The sequence below is a fragment of the Solanum tuberosum genome, unplaced genomic scaffold (genome assembly GCF_000226075.1).
Source record: "Solanum tuberosum cultivar DM 1-3 516 R44 unplaced genomic scaffold, SolTub_3.0 scf00323, whole genome shotgun sequence".
NCBI lineage: Eukaryota > Viridiplantae > Streptophyta > Magnoliopsida > Solanales > Solanaceae > Solanum > Solanum tuberosum.
This window is the reverse complement of record NW_006239244.1, coordinates 635437-662652: the sequence shown is the minus strand read 5'-3', so window position 1 is coordinate 662652 and position 27216 is coordinate 635437. Positions and strand designations below refer to the sequence as shown.

Sequence of the window (27216 nt, the reverse complement as noted above, 5' to 3'; positions counted from 1 at the left end):
ATAATAATAATAATAATATTATTATTATTATTATGAAATTTATTAAATTAAGTTTAAAATCCGATAAAAAAAAAGAAAAATAACAAAATTTAAAATGAAAAAAAAAACTGAAAAAACATGTAGTACTATTTTTAAAAGAAACATGGCAGAGTAGTTAAGTGGTATTTGTTTTGTCCGTTATCTAGATTTTTATAATAATAATAATAATGATAATAATATAAACAAATATAAAATGAAAAAAAAAACTGAAAAAACATGTAGTACTATTTTTAAAAGAAACATGGCAGAGTAGTTAAGTGGTATTTGTTTTGTCCGTTATCTAGATTTTTATAATAATAATAATAATGATAATAATATAAACAAATATAAAATGAAAAAAAAAACTGAAAAAACATGTAGTACTATTTTTAAAAGAAACATGGCAGAGTAGTTAAGTGGTATTTGTTTTGTCCGTTATCTAGATTTTTATAATAATAATAATAATGATAATAATATAAACAAATATAAAATGAAAAAAAAAACTGAAAAAACATGTAGTACTATTTTTAAAAGAAACATGGCAGAGTAGTTAAGTGGTATTTGTTTTGTCCGTTATCTAGATTTTTATAATAATAATAATGATAATAATATAAACAAATATAAAATGAAAAAAAAAACTGAAAAAACATGTAGTACTATTTTTAAAAGAAACATGGCAGAGTAGTTAAGTGGTATTTGTTTTGTCCGTTATCTAGATTTTTATAATAATAATAATGATAATAATATAAACAAATATAAAATGTAAAAAAACGTAACAAACCGAATTACGACAGAATAGTTACTTTTTAAATTTGAATTTAAATTTAAAGTGGTTATCTAAAACTACTCTATCCATTATCTAGATTTTCAATATATACATAAATAAATTCAACTAAAAAAATTAATGGATCTATTCTTCAAATGTGTAATGTTATTTGTGTTTCAATTCTTCTTTCCTTCATCTTTTTCTTTGGGGGCGAATATGTATATTATTTGATGCCAGAAGAAAAATCGAATATATTTGTAAAGGAATAAGTGAAAATACAAGAATGAAGAACAACAACATTTATATAAATCTTATAACACATAATTTGTATAATTTTTTTATAAAGTGATTTATTCATTTAAATCAAGATATAAATATATATATATATATAATCACACTTAGCGGTCATCTTTAATTTATATTTTTATTTTTAACTGATTATATATGCGGTAAAATTAAATGATAAATTTTTTAAAATATTTTCAGTTTTGAAAGAAAAAACGGGAATACAATATTATGGGCCAAAATTAAATTAAAAAGATGAAAAATGAAATTACGAGGATAATGATGATGATGAAATTACTAAAAACGTGCATATTACCAAAATAATTATACACTACTCAAATTTTTAAATCACGTGATAACGTATTATTTATTATTAGATTCCCTTCAAAAGCAAGGTAATTAATAATATTGATTTTCTATTGTTCCTTTATTTTTAAAGTACGTCTATAATAATAATAATAAAAATGAGTCATATCTTTTTATTTAGTTCTTCTATTCTAATATATATATATATAACATGACTAAAATATACATTTTGAGACAATCTATCTAATTATTGTATTTTAGCATTTCGTATCCATTACTCATTTAATTCTGTATTAAATAATTTATATAACATTTGATGCTCTTAACAAATTTGTTCATAATTTTCGGGCTACATAGCATTATGGTTGTCAATGAAAAAATTATTTTATTGTTGTATGGACATGAAAATTACAAATATACCATTCAAGTATTCAATATGTGTTAAGAAGGGATGAGAAATTTCCTGTGTTAATCGCCATAACAATTACGCAAGAGTAACTCATGAATGGAAATGTGGCACTCATTAAAGAGCGTAGAGATTCGAGTCCTCTTCAAGGCATAATATTGAGAAATACTAATTTAAAATAATTTTTTCATATAGACAAATGTATAATATATGTTCGAGAATAATATACAACATAATTATTTTCTTTTATATTATCCGCGCATCGCGCGGGTACGTATACTAGTAAGTTACAAAAAAAACCTCCATCTATTTATCTTCTCTACTTAAATAACATGTCTCTTCAACTTCTTTCTAACTATTGTTATGGTTTACCCAATCTATATAAATAACAATCATCTTTAGAGATGTTCAATGTTCATTTCCACTTTTTCATTCTTTCTTTTTCTTTCTATCTCTTTCATCTTTCATGTACTTAATAATGTCATGATATGGTCTTCACTTTTATAAAGATCATAAATATATTCTTCAAAGATTCATCATAGAGATGTTCACATTAGTTTGGTACAAGTTCATCAAAATGAAGAAAAAGGCTTAATTATCTTGGAAGATTCATCAAAAGAGATGGTTATATTAGTATAAAAGTTTGAATGGTTTCCAAATATTTTGAAAATTCATTAATGTATTATTTTGATTTCAATTAATGTTATTCTATTCTTTTTTTATTTTATTTTGATATATCTACTAACATTGTTATTATGCGAATGAATGAAGATGAAAAGTATCACGTTTCTATTTGTGTTTTTGTGTGTATCTGTTTGTCAATTTCTAATTAATTTTCTAATTAATTTTGTCATTGTTGAAGCATATAATATTACCTATGGTACATTTCTCATAGTTATTAGATATTGTTGCCCCTAAAAATATATTATATGGTCTATCATATTAGACATCAATCACAAAATAAATAACTAAACCATCTTTTTAGTATTTTTAAAACTTTTAATTAATAAATAAATTATTTAATGAAAAGAATGAAACAAAAATTTTCATTTATCTGTACATATATAATATAAAGTTATTTTATAGTTATGCTATAATAAATGTGCATTTGTGATTAATATATATTTAACTTATAATTATTTAAAGAAAAATTATCTATCTTATTTTTCACATTAAAGAAGGAGTTGTCTTTTGAATAGTTAACATCTATTAATTTTTTTTAGTGATGACTACAATGATAAAATTAGATTAATGTTATAAAACTATGTCACTCCTTTACATGTGTGTATCCGTTTGTCAATTTCTAATTAATATTCTAAATTTTTGTCATTGATGAAAGGTATAATATCACCTATGATATATTTCTCATGATATTAGATATTATTGCCCCTTAAAATATATGATGTGGTCTATCATACTAGAAATCAATCACAAAATAAATAAATAAATAAATAAATAAACCATCTTTTTAGTATTTTTGAAACTTTTAACTAATAAATAAATTATTTAATGAAAAGAATGAAGAATGAATTCTCATTTATGTGTACATATATAATGAAAAATTATTTTATAGTTATGCTATAATAAATAGTTGCATTTGTGATTAATATGTATTTAACTTGTAATTATTTAAAGGAAAAATTATCTATCTTAATTTTTCTACATTAAAAAAGGAGTTATTTTTGTAATAGTTATTATCATATATTAATTTTTTTAGTGATGACTACAATAATAATTAGATTAATGTTATAAAACTCTTCCACTCCTCTACATGTGTTAGGGACAAACATTGATCCAACTCTTGGTATACCTTTCATATTTTGTCATTCTATGAAATCGAGTAGATAAGTACACATCAAATTACTAACGACGTCATGACTTCTTATAAATATACATTTTATTATATACTATGTGTTTCAATTCTTTTATTTTCTATTGCAAAGTATAATCTCCGATGTATTGTTATATAATCAACTTAATATTTTTTCTTAAGATACTTTTTATGTTTTTCTTCTTTTTATCGGCAATGTTAAGCGGAAATTAAAGTTTGAAACATCTTTCTAGCAATTTTCTGAATAGACAACATCACGACCGTGACTTGATTTGTATTTTTTATACACTTTTTATCAAAAAATAGTCAATTAACGACATTAATTATTTAAAAAATATATTCAATTTCGCGCGAAGCGCGAATAAGTACACTAGTATGATAATATAATAAGATACTCTACCCATAAACTCAGCCATCATTTAAACATATACAAGAATCTGAGAATTGTTTTCTTAAAAAAAATTCATACCTGCACTGTGAGTTGTTTCCTTTGGTCATTGATGCCACCAGTTTCTTTAAATTTTTTTCCCAAAGTTAATGATCGATCTAAGAATATTAAACCCTACTAATTTTTTTTAATATATGAGCCAAATGGTATATGGTATTAATTAAAGAGCAAGTTACAAAAATAATTATTTAATGAATATCTATCAATTAAATAACTGTAGTTATTGAATAGTTTAAAATTTTCAAACCAACTTCACCGACTGATCGAAAATGACTTGGGGCAACTATCAGGAGGGGTAAAATGATAATTTTACAAAAAAAATTCAAAAATGACCTTTTGTGTCATTACATGATATAACAACCCAACAATGTCATACAACTCAAACAATTCCAGATTAGTTGAAGAGTCCAATCCAAAGCTCCACCAAAAGAAAATCTTTCTTCAATATACAATTACTCTTTTTTTTTTGTATGGTAAATTAGTTGAAGACTTAAAATATTTTTTTTTTACTCAACTCTCTCTTTCACTATTGACTACACTAACCTCAAAATAAACACAATATAATACTTCTCATTTTTTCCCCACACTTTTTCATATACTCAATATAATGCAAGACCATCACTATTTATAGGTGAAAAAATTGTTCTTGCAATAAATAGGGAGATTATAGGTTAGTATATTTCGTAAATGAATGACCTAGCTAAATGTTACATAATTTTTTTTTGTGTGAAAGAAAAACATTTTATTAATCTCCACACTAACAACAGTTATATAAGTTATAAGATATAATAAGGTAGAGTAAACAGTAAAACAATGTGTTAGTGATAATAGGAGTTATTGGAAAACAAGCATTCACCTCCGGTCACTAACTTTGATTTCTATATGCAACATATATTATCACCAGCAATAGTGACCTTCTACTCACCACAACTTTACAAGTGTTTTTATTGAATGCTCAAAAGAGGAAGGATTCTCCAATTGTACCGGTTTAGGTCTTGCTACCAGGTTTTGCCGTTTCATTGTCATAAAATCTCTATGACATACCTTAACATAATTAGGGTTTTATTACCCCAAACTTATTTTTCTTCCGTAGTTTCGTGCACCTTTTGTGCTAACTGACACTTACAACCAAGCAAGTTGGATGTGTTTGTATACACATCTGCCACATCATTAATTTTTTAAAATTATTTTATTAAAAAATTAATTTTATATTGAAAGAAATAAAAATAATTAGATATATATAAATTAATAATTATGTGTACTACTTAATTATAAAGTTACCAATTAAACAAGGACACGTGTCCAATTTTTTTACTCATCACTTGCCTTCAAGAGAGTGTGCACACTCTCTATGTAACATTAGCTTTTAGGATGTATTTATTCCATTTTAAGAAAATTTAGGAAGGTAATAAGACCATGAGAACGCAGATAATGACTTGACCGTGTCATCTATTGGTGGATTAATTACAAGTAGTATTGATACTAGTGTTAGATATATGGAACCTATTCAATTATTTGTGGAGATGAATTGCTTAAATGAAATTGTTGAAGATTGAAATGACGGCACTTCTCTGAATCAAAAGAATGCTGAAGAGGAATGGAGTTCAGACCACACTATGAATAGTTGTTTTGATTTTTTTATTATCGGGTTATCGAATTTTAACGGTTTGAAGAGTTTATCGATAATTCAATAGTAAATTAAATAATTATATGTATACCATTTGGTATATAAAGTCTTTGACTTAAAGTTTAGTTTCATACTTTTAATTTTTGGTTGTCTCAAACTTTAGGTTATTCTACAATGTGATAGTGTTTGCTTTTGAGCAAGATGCATTTTGGCAACTCATGTGCATGGTTCTGTATTTGTAAAAATAAAATAAAATAAATGGGGCATCTATAATAAACTTTACAAGAAAATTAGTGAAACATAAATAAATTGTCCATCAAAATGATAATTTTAAATTAGTCATTGAAACATAAAAGTCAAAAAAACAAAAATACGTGTGAGGAGGATCTAATATACCCCATATGGATTATATTTTTTTCAAAAAAATAATTAAAAAAATTAAATTAATTTTTTTCCCACTTTCGTTAGAGAAAAAGGGTATTTGTGAGCCATTTGTATAACAGTGGGGGTATATATGAGTCACTTTCATAACGAGTGATATATCAGCTCTAAATAACAAAGTTGAGAGGTATATACTTCGTCTCGAATAGGACACCGGTGAATTCAATCACCCGGCTCTATGTATATCAGACCCTTTTAATTATAAGAGGAATGGTTATAGCTAAGTGTTTACCATCACTTCTTATAAAATTTGTTGCAATTTGAATAAATTTGTATTTATAAAATTTATGATTCACATAAAAAATATTAGATTCAAGATAAATCCGACGTCTCAACTCTACTTTAGCCTCTCTAACAGAAATGGTCCACTTTAGGATTATAGTATTCCCTATTAAAAGTAATTTTTTTCTCAAATATTTCAAATTTGAAAACTTATAATTAAAAATAGAAGGTAGTACTTATCGATCACCTACCACCAAAAATGATAGCAATATATACGTCAAATATATGAAGTAGAAAACTAACGCAATAAAAATTGTTTGAGCAATTAGAACCTACTTGGGAAAACTTTTAAAATTTACGTATTTTAAACGTGTTTTCAAAAATTTCTTTGTATAGTTATAGCCTTATAGGCTTATAGCAGTTTATGTTTAAGTACGATTTAAGAAGCTCTTTTATTAGTATTAGTCTATTAGAGCAGTAGTTTGTGTTTATTTAAATTTGCACCCAAAAAAAAGGTTCAAGAAAAGGAAATTACGTAAAAAATAAATATGTACACAATTTACATTATGATAAATATAATAATAACTTTTAGTTATTTATTACTCTTAGAGATTTTAGTAAAGTATTGAAATTATATTTTTTTAAAAATATTTCATCTTTTGTATGAGATTCACTCTCCCATCACAAGAAAAAATTTGATAATATATGCTTATTTTATTTTTTAACTATTAACAACTATTTTATTTAGTGTACATCACAAAATGCAGATAAATATTGTGGTCCTATACTATCTAGAGGTGTAAATGGCTTGGTTGATTCGGATTTTGCAAATATCAAACCAAACCATTTATGTCGGATTTTTAAATTTATAAACCAAATCAAATCAATAAAACTCGAGTTTTTCAACCTCGGCTTTTTTCGGGTTTTTTGGATTTTCGGGGTTTTTCGAATTTTTTCGGTAAAGTATTCATACAAACATATAATTTACTTGTACTTCAAATATTTCTTTAGTCCTACCAACATACAACTATCTAAGGTCTTTCTTAAGAAAATAACACAAAATATGATATGATTAATGACACTAAAATATCCAACAATAAAAATAATAATGAAATCACGTAAAACAAATATTGCAAATTAACAAGTCATAATGAAAATGATCATAATTTAAAAAAACTAAATCATGCTAAAATAAGGTTAATAAGTATTAGTTACATGACTAAATATCAAAGGAAATTAAAATTAGATTATGTATTTTAATTTTCTAAACAAATGTAAAACTAAAGAACAAATATTCAATATTATTGTCATTCTTAGTGTTGAATTGATTTTCTTTTTGCATTAGTATTAATTTGATTTTGATTTAAGCTTTATTATAATTACCAACATCTGTGGACTATAATCTTTATTGAACCATTCCGAGTTCTAAGTTTAAAACTTGAAATAATATATTAAAAGATAAACTATGAAAAAGTATAAGAAATTTAAAATTATATCAAAGTAAATATTTTTATGTATAAAATAAAATTTTAAAATTATATATTTAATGTCGGGTTGTTTTTTTTAGTTAAAACCAAACCAACCCAAATATAGTCGAGTATTTTTTCCCAATACCAAACCAAGTCAAACCAAATCACTCGGTTTTTTTTTTCCGATTTGACTCAATTTGCGGGTTGGTTCGGTTTTCGATTCAATTTTGTACACCCTTACTACTACCTTTTTTTTAAAAAACAAATATAATTAAAAATATAATACAAATAAATTAAAACAGAGGAAATATAATCGATGCGTGGTTGTTGGGCAAGATAAGTGACAAGTGACCGTTTATCAATTTCTAATTCATTGAATTCATTTAGTATAAATATAATCCAATGTTGTATCAATTTCTTCATCCTTTAATTAAGATAACTAAGTTTTGAAAAAGAAAAGAATTATGGGTTCCAAGGCATTTTTGTTTCTTGGCATATTTTTGGTTATTTTTGCAATAATAAGCTCAGAGGTTGTAGCTAGGGAGTGGGCTGAGACCTGTAAGTTTATCATTATTTTTTCTTTTTATTAATTATATATTTGAAATATTGGATTTCTTATCTAATTACTTGACATTTACTCAATGTTATTCTAGTTTTTAAATTTCACATTTTAATATTTGTAGCAATGAAATCGGATGATGTACACGATGATGGATATAATGACATTGACGAATATCACGGAGATGAATATGATGAATATAACAATGGATATAAATTTTCTGGTGACGGATATTATCCTCCACGTGGTGGATATAAATCCCCAGGTAGTGAATATAAACCCTCACATGACGATTATAACAACAGATATAAATCTCTTGGTGGTGAATATAACAATGGACATAAGCCTCCAAGTGATAGAAATAAACCCCCACATAGTGGATACAACCCATCAAATGGTGAATACAATCCCCTGCATGAAAAATATAAACCTCGGTGTGGTGAATATAACCCTCCAAGTAGTGAATATAAACCCCCAAATGACAAATATGAATCCTCTAGTGATGAGTATAAACCTCCAGGTGCACATGACAAATATAAACTTCCTAGTGATGAATACAAACCTCCAGGTGACAAATATAACCCTCCACATGACAAATATAAACCCCCACATGACAAATATAAATCATCTAGTGACAAATGTAGCCCCCCACATGACAAATGTAGTGGATACAACCCATCAAATGGTGAATACAATCCCCTGCATGAAAAATATAAACCTCGGTGTGGTGAATATAACCCTCCAAGTAGTGAATATAAACCCCCAAATGACAAATATGAATCCTCTAGTGATGAGTATAAACCTCCAGGTGCACATGACAAATATAAACCTCCTAGTGATGAATACAAACCTCCAGGTGACAAATGTAGCCCCCTTCATGACAAATATAAACCTCCTAGAGATGAATACAAACCTCCAGGTGACAAATATAACCCTCCACATGACAAATATAAACCTCCTAGTGACGAATACAAACCCCCTAGTGATGAATACAAATCTCCAGGCGACAAATATAACCCCCCACATGACAAATATAAATCTCCTAGTGATGAATACAAACCTCCAGGTGACAAATATAAACCTTCTAGTGACGAATACAAATCTCCAGGTGACAAACATAACCCCCAATATGAAAAATATAAACCCCTTAGTGATGAATACAAACCTCTAGGTGATAAATATAAACCTCCTAGTGACGAATACAAACCTCCAGGTGGAAAATATAACCCTCCACATTGCAAATATAAACCCCCTAGTGATGGATACAACCCTTCAGGTGAAGGCCATGAATAAATGATCGATTAGCCAATTGCCTCAAAACAAATCATCATGTAATATTATAAAACCGTTTTACGTAATGGCAAGATCTATAATAGTAATACTCTTGCTACTCTAATCCTTGCTAAAAAAAATCGTATGAATAAAACTGCATTATGTTTCATATGTATGGTTGATCATGTAATATTTTGTTGTATAATATAACACAATATATTGTGCTGATATATTTTCATAATGTGCGTTTCTTTATCTCTTGGAGCTTAAAGTTATTTATGCTGAAAGCATATGAATGTTTACCTTTAACCTGCACAAGGTTCTATCAAGTTAGATTCTTTTATATACTTTAAACAAAGCTCATGAATTGTGGGAGACTATACAAAAATGTTATAAATCACATTGTACTAGAACTAAATATATAAGGAAAAAATGACAAATATACCCCAAACTATAATAAATGGTATGCAGATACTCTCCGTTGTACTTTTGGGACATTGATGCCCCTGCCATCCAAAAACTATAGCATATATTCCCTTCACTCTAATGGAAGACTACACACGACACAATCTTATCCGTTGATCCAATATTTAATTAAGGAGAAAATGATAAATATACCCCCCGAACTATCATAAATGGTATGCAGATACCCTCCGTCATACTTTTGGGACATTGGTGCCCCTATCATCCAAAAACTAGAGTATATATACCCTTTATACTAACGGACATACACATCTTATCCACTGACCCGACATTTACTAATATCAAATTGATGGATAAAATTGTGCTACGTGTCCCTCTTCCGTTAGAGTGAAGGGCATATATGCTCTAGTTTTTTGATGGCAGGGGCACCAATGTTCCAAAAGTATGACGGAGGGTATCTGCATACCATTTACGATAGTTTGAGGATATGTTTGTCCTTTTTCCTTTTAATAAATGTTGGGTCAGTGGATAAGATTATGACATGTGTATGTCCGTTAGTATAAAGGGTATATATGCTCTAGTTTTTGGATGGTAGGGGCACTAATGTTCCAAAAATATAACGGAGGATATCTGCATATATACCATTTACGATAGTTCAAGGCTATATTTGTCATTTCCCTATATATAATGGCTCACTGGAAATTTCAAAATACCATGGATTGCCCAAAGCTAGAACACGATGATCTTCACTATATATGTTATATATATAATAGGAGGAATGTCGATGATCTTCACTATTTTGGGGAACTTTCTAACCAGTTATTTGTATCTGATTGTGGTTGAATATTACCTATCGAATTGTGTTACTATTTAGATTTGTACTTTTGTTGTTGTTTTGGGGTTACACCGTGAATTTTAGGATGTTCTGTTCTCGTCACCACTTTAGATTAGACACAATATACAACTCTTTCAATTATCAGTCGGTTCAATTGGAGATTTTATGTATTATCGGTTCGGTTTATCAGTTTTTGATTTATCAATTTTTGGTCATTAATGGTTCGATTTTCAATTTACTAAATAAGAAAATACTTATAATATATACATGACTTATCTTCTTTAACAATTTGAAGCGATACAGTGAAACAAACAATCAACTGTAAATGTTTAGATATAGTGAAACAAGAAAGATAATGAAAAATTGCATTAATAGGAGCAAATATAACACAAAGGCTACAATTACATGTTACAATCAAAACACAATATGTAATTTATGATGTAAAGTAGAAGTACTATAAACTGTGAAGTGTGAAGAATGTAGACTGTAGTGTAGAGTATTGATATAGTGTCTAGTATGACATTCTTTCAAAATAGAAGACTCCATTCAAGATTATTTCAATCTTTTTCAAGATTTTTCTTCAACTTAAGTCCTTCTCCAATAATTTCATTCTTTCCAACTCAATTTTCTTCATACAATTATGAATCATTAATGATAATCCTAATTCTTGGCCATAGAGTTTCAAGAAACTAATTCAAGAATCTCAAGAAAGGTTTTTTTGATTGTACTCCTTCAAGCTGGGATTTCAACGCTTCTAATCAAGTTCTTATTTAAGATTCTTCAATGACTTTGTTCTTCCAAGTATGTAAGTCTATCATAGTGTTGGACTAGTTCGTCGTCACATCCTACATCTACTTTCAAATCAGTGAAAGAGTAAATATAGGGTTCTAACCTTAGATTTGAGTATTCTTGAGATGAGTTGATTTTGAGTTCTTGAGTTCCTGATTCTTTCTGAAATTATATTCCTAATTATTGAATTGCTACATGTTATGCATTGTGATTCTTAAGTTGATTTGTTCATGTCTATATTTCACTGTGAACACTATGAATTGAGTATTCTTGAGATGAGTAGTATTGTTGAGTTCTAAGTTCTTGAGTTCTGAGTATTGAGTTTTCTATTGAGATTCTTGAGTTGATTCGTTCATGTCTATATTTCATCATGGACCCTATTTTGAGTCATAAATCTTGAGAATCTTTTAAAGCCAACATTTGTGTTTTGAACTGAGTTTTTGAGCAAGTAAAGAGGAGCTTGAGAAAGAGTATAAGGGAACTAAGTATTTCCCAAATGTTTCATTTTTACATGAAGAAAAAGAATATTATTTTGAGAAAAGAGAAACTTTGATTTCTAAACGATTTTATGTGTTCATAGATATTTTAAAGCAATTACCTCTATTAAGAGGATAGTTTGAGCAATTATCTCAAACCAGAGAAAGAGTATGTTTTATACATTTGAGCATTGATGTACCGTGAGTTTACAATATTTTTGATGCATTCTTTGAGTTTTTCATGAGTCTTAGGCATTTTGTTATTAGGTATGATGGTGTTTTGATTTAATTTTGCAGGAAATAGGTTTTGGAGTAGTGGTGTTGAAAGATCCTGAAACAACTGCAAGTTGGCAACAGACGAGCCCACCTACGAGCCATCTTTCCTTCGACGAGCCATAGGTGGAAGGCGTGGATAAAGGTTCTAAGAAAATGGGCTAAGAATGGAACCACATAGGCTACTGATGAGCCGTGAGTAATGAATTTTATTAAATTGATATTGTTAAAAGGATATTGACGATTTTTATGTTTCTTCATTCAATTACATCTATTTAGCTTATTTTAAAAAAAATTATATTTCTATCTCAAATTCAAGTTTAATATAATTCATCATTTTAAGGAGTTTATTTAAGTTAGTTCATGAAAAAAGAGTTACATTAAAATAAAAATGTGTCTAAAAACAAAGACAAATTAGAAAGAAAAATGGCATAAAAGAGAAAAATAATGAAAAAGGAGAAGAAGTATGCGCGTGGGACTCAAACCCATGACATAGGGCCATTTCTTGAACTCCCTTATCCATTGATCTATACTTCTTTCTTGTTTTTAGGTGGTTCATTTTTTTTTAATATATATAGTGTGATTTTTCAACGAAGAGAGTTTATTTGAGTGAACCCCAACCCCTGGCTGCATCTAGATCCACCCTTGCTACCCGTTACCCGTTGTATTGTATTGAAAAAAATTAGTGAAAGAGCATGGGCAGAAGCAGAAATTGAAATTGATCCTAACACCTTGTTACCCGTTGTATTGTATTGCTAGTTTTAAATACAATGTTTGTTTTGATTGTTACTTAAATTTTATTGTGTCGTATCGTTTGAATTCATCGTTAGGTCACGGCGATTCATTTTATGTAACGACCGATTTGGTGTAATCGCGTTGTTACCTTACTATTTTGTTCTATCATTTTGTCTTTATTTATCATTTAATAATCATATCTCATATTTTATCATAAGTATTTTTTCATAGTAATTCTACTTCGTACCCTACTTTTCTTGTAGATTTGTCATTCAAATTATGAATGTGTGAAGTACTATGTAACGACGGATAACATGAATACATATATACAAACAATGTAGTCATTAAAACAATAGTGTAGGATACAATACAACACAATAGAAGTACTACAGTATGATACATTATGAAACAATATGTAATAACCAAGAATCCAACATATATATGTTGATACTCCGTTCAATTCTACAGGATACAAAGGTAAACAGGTCGAGCAAAAATGTTGGGCAGATTGCAACGATTCAAGGAAAGACACTAACACTGGGGAAAAAAAGAAGGAGCAAGAATATATTTATCGAGTTATCCATTCTTAGAGGTTTGAAGTTTTTTCTTAATAGGTTAACTGATAATCCGATAGTAAATTATCTAATTATATTTATACCATTTGGTATATAAAGTCTTTGAATTAGAGTTTAGTTTTATATTTTTTTAGGTTATTCTACGCGACAGACGAAAATATTTGCTTTTAAGCAAGATGCATTTTGGCAACTCATGTGCATGCATGGTTCATTTGGTTTGTCACCTTGTTTCTAAGTTTTTTGTGTTAAATCTTAATAATTAAATCGATAACGATCAATAGCCGATAAAACAATAATCGAAACAAGCCAATATATATCTTAATGGTTCTATAACGATTTAGCATAAATCGATAACCGATAAATCGAACCGATTAACTTTAAAATCGAACCGAATCGATCGATACGCAACCCGAAGAGAAAGTTCAATTCTTTGAAGAAGCATACATTCATTGTATAATAGAACATGAAAGAGAAGATGCCAACAAAACTCATGCTGAATATATAAAGTGGCTTTGCATACATGACTCTTTTTTTATTGATACAAAAATCAAAAGTCAAATGGTTTGAGGAGGGAGACAAAAATAAAAAATATTTTCATAGTATTACGAGGGATAACAAAAAAAGATTCCAGATTTGACAATTCTTGATAGCATATAATGACACTTTCTTCCATAAGGTGGAAAAGTTACTTTGATTAAACATGTATTACATGCACTACCTACTTATACCCTCACAACCTTGACACCTCCCAAAGGTATCCTTCAATTTAAAACTATTTTTTTTCGATTATATTGAAATTTAGTTTCTGTATTTGTAAAAATAAAATAAAATAATTTACCATCACTTCTTATAAAATTTGTTGCAATTTGAATAAATTTTTATTTATAAAATTTATGCTTCACATCAAAAATATTAGATTCAAGATAAATCCGACGTCTCAACTAGATCTACTTAAGCCTCTCTAACAGGAATGGTCCACCTTAGGATTATAGTGTTCCCTATCAAAAGTAATTTTTTTCTCAAATATTTCAAATTTGAAAACGTATAGTTAAATATAAAAGGTACTTATCGATCACCTACCACCAAAAATGATAGCAATATATACTTCAAATATATGAAGTAGAAAACTTACGCAATAAAAATTGTTTGAGCAATTAGAACCTACTTTGGAAAACTTTTAAAATTTACGTATTTTAAAACGTGTTTTGAAATTTTCTTTGTATAGTTATAGGCTTATAGCAGTTTATCTTTAAGTAAGATTTAAGAAGCTCTTTTATTAATATTAGTCTATTAGAGCAGTAGTTTGTGTTTATTTAAATTCCACCCAAAAAAAAAGTTCAAGAAAAGGAAATTACGTAAAAGAGAATATATGTACAAAATTTACATTATGATAAATATAATAATAACATTTCGTTATTATTACTCTTAGAGATTTTAGTAAAGTATTGAAATTATATTTTTAGAAAAATATTTCATCTTTGTATGAGATTCACTCAACATCATAAGAAAATATTTTGATAATATATGCTTATTTTATTTTTTAACTATAAACAATTATTTTATTTAATGTACATCACAAAATGCAGATAAATATTGTGGTTCTATACTACCTTCTTTTTTAAAACAAATTGAAAATATAATACAAATAAATTGAAATAAATGAAATATAATCGATGCATCGTGGTGGGGCAAGATAAGTGATAAGTGACCGTTTATCAATTTCTAATACATTGAATTCTTTTAGTATAAATATAACCCAATATTGTATCAATTTCTTCATCCTTTAATTAAGATAACTAAGTTTTTAAAAAGAAAAAAAATGATGGGTTCCAAGGCATTTTTGTTTCTTGGCATTTTTCTGGTTATATTTGCAATAATAAGCACTGAGGTTGTAGCTAGGGAGTTGGCTGAGACCTGTAAGTTTATTATTATTATTTCCTTTTATTAATTATCTATTTGAAATATTGGATTTCTTATCTTATTATTTGACATTTACTCACTGTTATGCTAGTTTTTAAATTTCACATTTGATATTTGTAGCAATGAAATCGGATGATGTACACGATGATGGATATAATGACATTGACGTATATTTTGGAGATGAGCATGACGAATATAACAATGGATATAAATTTTCTGGTGGCGGATATTATCCTCCACGTGGTGGATATAATTCCCCAGGTAGTGGATATAAATCCTCACATGACGATTATAACAATAGATATAAATCTCTTGGTGGTGAATATAACAATGGATATAAGACTCCAAGTGGTGGAAATAAACCCCCACATAATGGATACAACCCTCCAAGAGGCGAATACAACCTTTCACATGACAAATATAAATCTCGGTGTGGCGAAAATAACCCCCCACATGGAAAATATAAATCCCCTAGTGATATGTATAAACCTCCATGTTATAAACCCTCTAGTGATGAATACAAACCTCCAGGTGCACATGACAAATATAAACCCCCTAGTGATGAAAACAAACCTCCAGGTGACAAATATAGCTCCCCACATGACAAATATAAACCACCTAGTGACGAATACAAACCTCCAGGTGACAAATATAACCATCCACGTGACAAATAAAAACCCCCTAGTGATGAATACAAACCTCTTGGTGACCAATATAAACCTCCAAGTGACGAATACAAACCTCCAGGTGACAAATATAACCCTCCACATGACAAATATAAACCTCCAAGTGACGAATGCAAACCTCCAGGTGACTAATACAAACCTCCAGGTGACGAATATAAACCTCCTGTGACGAATACAAACCTCCAGGTGACAAATATAAACCTCCTAGTGACGAATACAAACCTCTAGGTGACAAATATAACCCTCCACATGACAAATATAAACCTCCTAGTGACGAATACAAACCTCCAGGTGACAAATATAACCCTCTACATGACAAATATAAACCTCCTAGTGACGAATACAAACCTCCAGGTGACAAATATAACCTCCACATGACAAATATAACCTCCTAGTGACGAATACAACCTTAAGGTGACAAATATAACCCTCCACATGACAAATATAAACCTCCTAGTGACGAATACAAACCTCCAGGTGACAAATATAACCTCCACATGACAAATATAACCTCCTAGTGACGAATACAACCTTAAGGTGACAAATATAACCCTCCACATGACAAATATAAACCTCCTAGTGACGAATACAAACCTCCAGGTGACAAATATAACCTCCACATGACAAATATAACCTCCTAGTGACGAATACAACCTTAAGGTGACAAATATAACCCTCCACATGACAAATATAAACCTCCTAGTGACGAATCCAAACCTTCAGGTGAAAAATATAACCCTCCACATTACAAATATAAACCCCCTAGTGATGGATACACCCCTTCGGGTGAAGGCCATGAATAAGTGATCGATTAGCTAATTGCCTCAAAACAAATCATCATGTAGTATTATAAAACCTTTGTACGTAGTGGCAAGAACTATAATAGTAATAATCTTGCTACTCTAAGCCTTGCTTAAAGAATCGTATGAATAAAACAGCATTGAGTTTCATGTGTATGGTTGATCATGTAATATTTTGTTGTATAATATAACACAATATATTGTGCTGATATATTTTCATAATGTACGTTTCTTATATCTCTTGAGGCTTAAAGTTATTTATGCTGAAATCATATGAATTTTTAACTTTAAGCTGCACAAGGTTCTATCAAGTTAGATTCTTTTATATACTTTAAACAAAGCTCTTGAATTGTGGGCGACTAAACAAAAATGTTATAAATCACATTGTACTAGAACTATATATTAATATAAGGGAAAAAGGAAAAATATACCCCCGAACTATCATAAATGGTATGCAGATACCATCCGTTATACTTTTGGGACATTGGTGCTCCTGCCGTCCAAAAACTAGAGCATATATGCCCTTCACTCTAATGGAAGACTAAATAGGGACACATGACACAATCTTATCCGTTGATCCGATATCTAATAAAGGAGAAAATGATAAATAAATCCCCGAACTATCGTAAATGGTATGCAGATACCCTCCGTCATACTTATGGGACATCGGTGCCCGTACCATCCAAAAACTAGAACATATATACCCTTTATACTAATGGACATACACGTGTCATAATCTTATCCACATACCCGACATTTATTAAATATCGAATTGATGGATAAAATTGCTCCACGTGTCCCTATTTAGTCTTCCGTTAGAGTGAAGGGCATATATGCCCTAGTTTTTGGACGGCAGGGGCACCAATGTCCAAAAGTATGACGGAGGGTATCTACATACCATTTACGATTGTTTTAGGCTATGTTTTTCCTTTTTCCCTTTAATAAATGTTGGGTCGGTGGATAAGATTATGAGACGTGTATGTTCGTCAGTATAAAGGGTATATATGCTCTAGTTTTTGGACGGCAGGGGCAATAATGTCCTAAAAGTATAACGGAGGGTATCTGCATATCATATACGATAGTTCGAGGGTATATTTGTCCTTTTTCCATATATATAATGGCTCACTGGAAATTCCAAAAAACCATGGATTGCCAAAGCTAGAACACGATGATCTTCACTATATATGTTCTGTATAATAGAAGGAATGTCGATGATCTTCACTATTTTGGGGAACTTTCTAACTAGTTATTTGTATCTGATTGTGCTTGAATTACCTATCGAATTGTGTTACTATTTAGATTTGTACTTTTTTTGTTGTTTTGTGGTTACAAGTTATAATGCGAGATTCATAATTAATTTTACTCCGTGAATTTTAGGATGTTCTGCTCTCGCAACCACTTTAGATTAGATTTGTATAACGTTATTAAAAGCGAACAAAAGGTCTCGTTTGATTCTACTTTCATTTTTCATGTCTCGTTATTGTTGCCGTTACCTAGATCAGTGTAAGCTTGAAACGAAAAGTAATTCATTTTAAGTTCGAATCCCCCCCCCCCCAAACACCACCCCACCCCCTTTTTTATTTTGCTTACTTCATATTAAATCAAACACATATATTAAAGCTAAATATCATGCAATTTTATTTTTAAAATTTTGAAATATTTATTCATAAAAAATATTAATATTACGTAGTTCGATTTTAAATTTTTTAGTGTACCTATTCATAAAAAAAAATTGGTTATGTAATGCTTGGACACCCTTCGTGAAATTTCTAGCTCCGCCACTGCATAAGTTGAGCAAGTAAAATATAATGGCCTAATCCATCGGTGGCCTCCTAAAGTTGGCACCAATTTTCACTTAGACACCTTAACTAAGCTTTGTTCATTTTAGACACCTTATGTCATACTGCATTGTGTCATTTTAACACTTTTTTAACAATCAATCAAATATATAAGGTGTGTGTAACACACTCGCCGATGACGTGTCAAAGTGGCAAATTAAATAAAAACGTGTGGCATAAATATTAAAACTAATTTTTAAATAATGATATTTTAGTAGAATAAAGAAGTAGCCAACGACTAAATGACATGTGGAATTTTATACACAACTTTTAAAAAAATAAACCCAACCCCATCAAGGTCATCTATCTTCTCCGCCCCACCCACCATATCGTCTTCTCCGCTATTGCCCCACCCACCTAGCGTCCTCTCCACCTCTGCCCACCCTAACCCCAACCCTTTCCCCACCCACATCGTCTTCTCCACCCCTCTCCCACCCCACCCATCGTCTTTTTCAAGATTTTCCGCTGCCCTTCTTCTTTGCGACATCATGAATTGTGTCTCTTCTAATGGGTTAAAATTTGTTTTTTTTAAAAAAATCTCTTCGTGTTTAAATTTATTTTTTTGTCTGTAGCGTCATCAAAACTATTTCTCCATGGAAGGAGTTCAAGTTTTGAGAGATCGTGGCTGAAAAATGAGGAAGAAAATGAAAATAAAAATGATTAAATATAAGCCTTTCACGCGCTAGTATTGAGTGAATTACACTCACTAGACCATGTCAGTAAAAAGTGTCAAAATGATACAACGGGACATGACATGAAGTGTTTAGGTGAAAATTGGTGCCAACTTTAGGGGGTCATCGATGGATTAGGCCAAATATAAACATCGATGTTGCGAATAATGTTTTATCATCTACAAATAAATATATGTCCAAACGCTTATTTCCAAGTATCTTACATAAGTAAATACAACGAACGTTTGGATATCTAAAAGATTTATTTTAGTGTTTTCCCTCGTCTTTTAGGTATATATAATACATTAATGTGTCGTTTAACTTGACCTTAATTTGTATTTATGCCTTTTAATTTTAGGTGAACACAAGTAGACACTTAAACTTATATAAATGGGAATCTGCCAAACAGTTCGGGCCAAATCCGGAAGAAAGCCAAAAAACATTATTTGATGAGCCTGCATAGTATTAGATAGTTGGTCAGGTAAATACTGACCAAGCCAGTGATGCTTAGCTGGTCTTTTCGGATGATCAGCCACATTGGGACTGAAACACGACCCGTACTCCAGTTGAACATGTAGACACACTTATTTTATGTGACATCTTACATAACAATTCATGTCCTACGTGACATTTTACGTATATTATACCATGTATGTGTCTACTTGTTCAACGTTATATATACAAGTATAATAAGTGTAACGACCAATTTCCGTTGTTATAGAAAACCCAACGGGGAAAAAATTTGGGCCGGAAAACTTTTTCATAGTAACTTGGAATTTCCCAACCTAGTCCAGATTTAGACGAAATCGGAGTCACTAAGGTCTAGGGAAATCTGGTAACAATTGCGTGATCTAATTATGATTTTGATCACATGTGTAGATAGCTAAGACTTAAGGAACCCGTACGACTTTACGAAATTAAATTAGGGCGAGTAGAACTCTCAAAATTGATCTTTGCGTGAGTGAATATTTTCTGAGTGTCGTGGGATGAAGGTGTGTTGTGAAATGGGGGTTTGGAGCTCTTAATTCGACATTTTGTTTTCGTGCAGGCTGTTGTGGCGGGATTTATTCCGCTGTGGTGGGCTGGGGGCCGCCATTATGGGACAGTCATGATTTAAGTCGGAAATAAACCCCAAAGTTATTTTATTCTACACTTTTCGACTTTGAGAGCTAGGAGACGACCCTAGGCGAGTTCTTGACCGTTTTCACCATTCTTAAGGCTAAAGGTAAGGTTTTAACTCCCCGAATCCATTTTTTCGATCCGTAGAATGTAAACTAGTGGGTAATTATCAATGGGGGAGGGTTTTGATCTGGAAATTATGGTGGAAAAAGCCCTAAATTGGATAATGGGATCATGGGATTGATCTAGGGTTGATAGTGTTGACTTTAATCCGGGTAATTAGACATTGTTTATTGATTCCCGTGTTATTATGATTGTTTGTAGACCAAGAACAAGCTAAAAGAATTTGGAAACGGAAGAATCAAGTTTCTTAGGGGATTCAAGCTTTGTTCGAGGTAGGTAATGGTTGTGATTTCATGTTGTGTGATATATGTTTGTACTTGCTTCATTATAATGCATGTATGTATGCGAATGTTGCATTATTGATCACACAAATTGTAAATGAGGATAGTTGAATGATTGAATGCCATGAATCATGACTTGATTGTATGATTATGAGAATATGCTTGTGATTGTGATTGTGGCTTGTTGAATGGATCGGATGTTGCGTTCCGACACACTAATTGGGATCAGTTGCCACGTATCGGCATAAATATTGTAACGGGTGTCACGATCCGACACGCTAACTTGGAACGGGTACCACGTACTGGTATACTAACAGTTTCAGTGTGGGTTCTATGAGAGGACCATTGACTTGACATAACTGTGTAATTTGAGATTTGTGAACTTGATCGTTATTCGTAAATGATATTGATATTGTATATGTTCGGTGTATGCATGTTATTATTATGTTTTAATGACTAATGTATGTTGCACTTAGTGGGATGGCTGCGTGATCCTACCAGTGCACTGTGGTTGTGTACTGATAGACATCTTCCGGCGGCTATTGACATACCTCACTTAGAAGTTCAGTGATCGTCATCGAATTCAAGGGTGAGCCAGTTCTTCCGGACTACCATGAGTTCTCTTTTGTTTATGTCCCCATTTCAGACTTAGACTAGTGCATTAGGATTTCTTATGTTTAATTGGGTTGTACCCATATTCTTAGACTTGTTGAACTTTAGATGTTTTGGTACATTGACTTTCAGGTTCAAGGTATTACTTCCGCATTTGTTTTTATTAGACTTTTGTTTGGAGTTTATGGGAACTCCCTATTTATTTCCTTTGCATTTAAACTTGCTTCCGTATCTTTAAATGCCTTAGTTTTTAGTTGAGTTTGTTAGTGTGGGTGCCACTCACGATGGTCTGGGTCGTGACAATAAGTGTCTACTCATAAACACCCAAAGTTGAAAGAAATAAATACAAGATTAGGAAAAGTTAAAGAGCAAATTTATGTATTATTTAAGTTTATTTTCCTTTTTATTTGGTTGTAAAAATTGAAGATAGTGGTGAGTTTCTAGAAAAAGAGTTTTTCCATTGGTGGGAGATTTATTTCAAAGAAGCATTTGAAAAAAAAAAAAAAACCCAAACACTATGCTTTTCATTGTCAAATAAAATGGCTGTCTCGTCTATCTATAAAATTTAAAATTTCTCACCATATATTTAGTAGACATCAAAGTAACACGATCAATTAAAGAAAAGTCAAAGTTTAGTCACATTATAATATTGGTATCCGACATTTATAGGCGGATATTTTTATAAATTTATGATACGAATACTTGATTTACTTTAAGTTTAATTCACATGAACTCGTACCATATAGGCTAGATTCTATGAGTTCAGATGAGCTCGTTAAATATAAATTTCTAATTTGAAAAATGTAAATAAGTTTAGTAATGAAATAAAGATCGAACTCATCAAATTTAAATTTAAATGTAACATTTAGTACTCTACTATAAAATGTGAATTCCGCTTGCTCTCAAGCCATTTCAACTCTCTGTAATCTATCAAATACCAAGACATGGAGCGCATCTTTTACTTGTTGATCGAATGCAAGCATACCCTTCCAATCAAAGAGGTTATTGCGTCTCAAACTAAACCCAGCAGGGAAAGTAGTATGACCAGTGTATTTCTCATTAACCATATCCAAAACATCAATTTCCAAATCAACATCTTCACGAAAATCCCCTGTTTCAATATACCAAAGGCAATAAGCAAGCTCCTTTCTGAACACGACGTCAATTCTCTTCTTCCTCTTTCCCATATTCCTGCTCTGTCTCTGGCTCTGCAAGTTAGGTGGTACCTTAACGCCTCCCCAAGTATAAGTATTTTGATAAATCCAACTAACTTGACAGCTTCTTGGTTAAACGATGAAACAAACTCCAACGCCATGTAAATACTAGGATTTTGCGGATTTGGGATTGTTTGCATTTGGTGAAATGTTGGGCTATATATACGCTATCTCAAAGGACAAGAGGACATTGTTTTCTGCAGACATAAACCTTCAATACTTTGACTAATTGTTGCGAATGGAACTTTTATCATTGCAGCATTAATTTTGACATCATTCAAATGCAAACTACGTAAGAAATTATAAAGTTTGGTGAAATGAGGGTGCAAATATAAGGTATTCAGGTGGCTGTTGAAAATCCAAGGGACCGCAGATGTTCTTCTTTTCTGTCCGGATATGACGCCGCTTGCTTGACGATATTTCCAGTATTACCTTCGACCAGCTTCTCCGATGACCCAAGCATAGCTATGGCATCTAATTCTATTTTGACTTTGTACCTGTGTGAAGTATTCTGCTATAAAATGACTGTACCTTCTGATTACTCACATAAATGTTGAATTGTTGTTATGACTGTTGTGGAGGTGATTGCTTAGTTGTTCCTTCTCTACTATATCAGTGTGTGCTGATTTTGCGAGTTTTCATCCTTATGTTTGGTATCTGCGATTTATCCATGTTTAGATGCTTCCTTATTATGCTTGGTAGCTCCTGAAATAGATAATAACACTTCGTTTCTTGAGACTCCACTACTTCATTGACCAATGAATCTGCACGCAGTTCCCTTCTCTGAAAATGTGAGTGATTGATGCTTTTATACTTCATATCACCCTTCTAATCTCCTCTATTCTTTCTACCAATTCCAATGGTATCTTCCACTGATTATCCACCATTCTTTTGAGAACTAAAGAGTCAGTTTCGATTATAGGCTCTTTTAGATCCTTCTGTTGACAGTACCAAACTGCTTCTAGCAGAGCAAGCGCCTCTGCTTCCATGTTTGTTGCTATTCCTATTCCTTTTACCCTTGCATATATAAGGTCTCCTTCCTCATCCCTCACTACAAAACTTATAGAACTAGCACCTAGATTTCCTTTTGCTGCCCCATCTGTGTTGCATTTAACTTTGTTTCTTCCAGGTTTCTTCCATTGGATATAATGGTGATGTATTTTAGGTTTATACTCCTTCAACTTTGTGATGATTTGAGGCCATGTTTCCTTTCTGATATGTATCCAAGGATATTTCAACTTTATGAGTTTTTTCACCTCTTCTTGCACTTCCATCACCATTTCATTGTATGTGGTGGTTCCTTCATGCTTCAAGTTATTCCTCCTTTTCCATAGTGTCCACATTATAATTGTTGGCATTTCTCTCATCACCACCTTGAGTTTGGCATTATCACTATGCTTCCACCAATTTATTATGAGTTGTTGTAACTGCATGCTCTCCATTTGTATACCTGCAAAATTAGCAAACTGCCTCCATAGCCTATTGGCTATGGGGGCTGTTAGAAAAACATGTGTCATTGTCTCCTCTTCTGTTTCATAACAACACCAACATTTAGACACTATCTGAATTTTCATCCTTTTCAAATTGTCATCAGTTGCAATTCTTCTTTTCCAAAGTCTCCATACGAAAAAAAAATCATCTTAAAAGGCACCTTTTTAGTCCATATCAGTTGATAATCCGCCCTTCTTTCCTGTTTATGTCTCATTAGTTCCCAAGCTGATTTAACTATGAAAATGCCTTGAGTACTCCCCATCCACCATGCTACATCATTGATATATTCCTTCAATAGAGGCTTAATGGACTCCATTATGTAATCAGTCATCTCTTCTGATATCTTATTAAGAAGCTTCTCCCTATCCCTAGTCCCTTGATGAGTGAAATATTTGATCTCTATTTCCTCTTCCACTACATTGTTCTCCTCCACATACCATATTACCCCTTGTTTAGTTCAATTATTAAACCAAAAGCTTGAGTTGCTTGCTTTTATTTGCCACCAGATGTTATGTTCTATCTCTTCTCTGATTGTGATCATTTTTTTCCAAACATGAGAAGCACCTTGCCCTCTAGCCACTGTAGGATGCATTTTCTTACAATACTTGTTCCACATGAATAATGCCCATAAAGATGATGTAGCAGTTCTGAAGTTCCACCAAAGCTTTGCAAGAAAAGCTTTTGAGACATCATGTAATGACCTGAAGCCTAGTCTTCCCTCCATTTTTGGATAACACATCTTATCCCATGCCACCCAGCATTTATTCCTAGCTCATGTTTAATTACTCCAAAAAAACTTTGCAAATAACTTATGCAACTGGTGTATTATGCTTTTAGGAGGGTTTATAGCAGCTATCAAATAGACTGATATTGACTGTAAAACATGAACAATTAGAATATACCTTCCTCCAAAAGACAGGAGCTTATTTTGCCAAGTGTTCATTCTGTTTGTAACTTTCTTCAACAAATTCTCAAAATGACCTTAATTCTTTCTTCCATAAAAAATTGGACAACCCAAATATGTGAATGGGAAAGATCCTTGCCTGCTTTACGAGATTACACACTCTGTTAGGCACTTGCTCATGTAAATATATCATGCTTTTGTCCAAGTTGATCATTAGCCCTAACACCTTTTTATACCCTCTAAGAATGTTGATCATTTTCCTCATAGATGTAGTTTGTCCTGAATAGAATAGGATTGTATTATCTGCATATGATAGATGCTCCATTTAGGCATCCCATATCCTATATAATCAGGATCTTCAAACAGACTGTTTAAACCCCTTGACAAAACCTCTGCTGCAATAATGAAAAGTGTAGGTGATAAAGGGTCTCCCTGCTTTAGTCCTCTAGTAGATTGAAAGAAACCAAAAGCCTGTCCATTCATCAATACTGAGTACTAGTTATTGCTAATGAGCCTCACTATCATGTCTATGATTCTTTCTGCAAAACCAAAGTTTCTCATTACTCTCACCAAAAATTTCCATGAAACCCTGTCATAGGCCTTGGCAATATCCAACTTCACCACAACATTATGTTATTTATTTCTTCTATTGATGTCTCTAATTATCTCCTGTGCCAATAGTACATTCTCAGTAATATTTCTCTCTTTAACAAAACTTGTCTGATTTTTGGACATCAAACTAGGTAATACAGTGACTATTCTTTCATGAACAATTCTTGAAATGATCTTATTTGCAAAAGTGCTAAGACTTATAGGCCTGAGATCTCCAAAAGTGCTTACCAACTCCTTTTTAGGAATGAGAACCAGGTTGGTGTGTGTGATATACCTGGGCAGTTCTTGCCCACAAAAAAATGCCTTCACCATATTGGTCACATCCTCCCCTACAATATCCTAGCAGCTCTGAAAAAACATACCTGAGAAATCATTTGGACCACTAGCACTATCACCATTCAGAGCAAATACCACTTTTTTGACTTCCTCATTAGTGGGTATTCTCACCATAATTTCATTTTTCTCCTCTGCAATAATAGAAGGAATATGTGTTAGCATACTGTAATCACTGACCTCTTGATCCTCCATGAACTGTTTCTTGTAAACATTTACAACTTCTTCCCCAATATTTTGAGTTGTTGTACTCATATCTCCTTCCCTGGTCTGAATTGCAGTTATTTGCAGTTTTCTTCTTCTTCCCTTGACATAAGCATGAAAGAACTTTGTATTTCTATCCCCATCCTTGAACCATTGCATTCCTGCTTTTTGTTTCCAATATTCTTCTTCTATATGCTTATATATTTTAATGTCTGCCTCTGCCTTGTGAAGTTTTGCCCTGTTGCTCTTTGTAGGTGCCATCTCCAATTGAATCTCCTTCGTTTTGATCACATATTCTAAAGTAGTTATATGCTGAAAAACATTCACAAATGTTTTATTACTCCATTAAGCTAACTCCATTTTTACTTTTTTCATCTTACTATGCACTACTGTAAAAGGATTGCCAGTAATTTCTCCCTCCTGCCATACATCAACAATTAACTTTAAAAATTTTCATGCTTTGTCCAAAAGTTTAGAAACCTAAAAGGATTCATAACATGTTCCTGTGAAGTGTTACATACTACATGTTGTGGTGCATGATCTGATCCTTGTCTAATCAAATGTTGAACTTCACTGTTAGGTAGTAGACTCACGAACTCCTTATTCCCAAATACCCTGTCTAGTCTCTCAAAAATGCATTATGCCTCTACTC

The 27216-nt window shown here is 31.3% G+C and overlaps 2 protein-coding genes across 2 annotated transcripts; one reads left to right on the top strand and one right to left on the bottom strand.

Annotated features, from left to right (window-relative positions):
• Positions 1-8283: 8283 nt before the first annotated feature.
• On the top strand, positions 8284-9671 carry LOC107063215 (DNA-directed RNA polymerase II subunit RPB1-like). The gene is made up of 2 exons (XM_015314794.1): positions 8284-8377; positions 8503-9671. Exons 1-2 carry the CDS (start codon positions 8284-8286, stop codon positions 9669-9671), a joined length of 1263 nt encoding a protein of 420 aa, XP_015170280.1.
• Positions 9672-23360: 13689 nt separating this feature from the next.
• Positions 23361-25235, bottom strand: LOC107063214 (uncharacterized). Its single transcript, XM_015314793.1, has 4 exons — positions 25076-25235; positions 24672-24958; positions 23845-24582; positions 23361-23531 (listed from the first exon to the last, which is right to left on the bottom strand). The coding sequence occupies exons 1-4, from the start codon at positions 25233-25235 to the stop codon at positions 23361-23363; spliced, it is 1356 nt and encodes a 451-aa protein (XP_015170279.1).
• Between the last annotated feature and the right edge of the window lie 1981 nt (positions 25236-27216).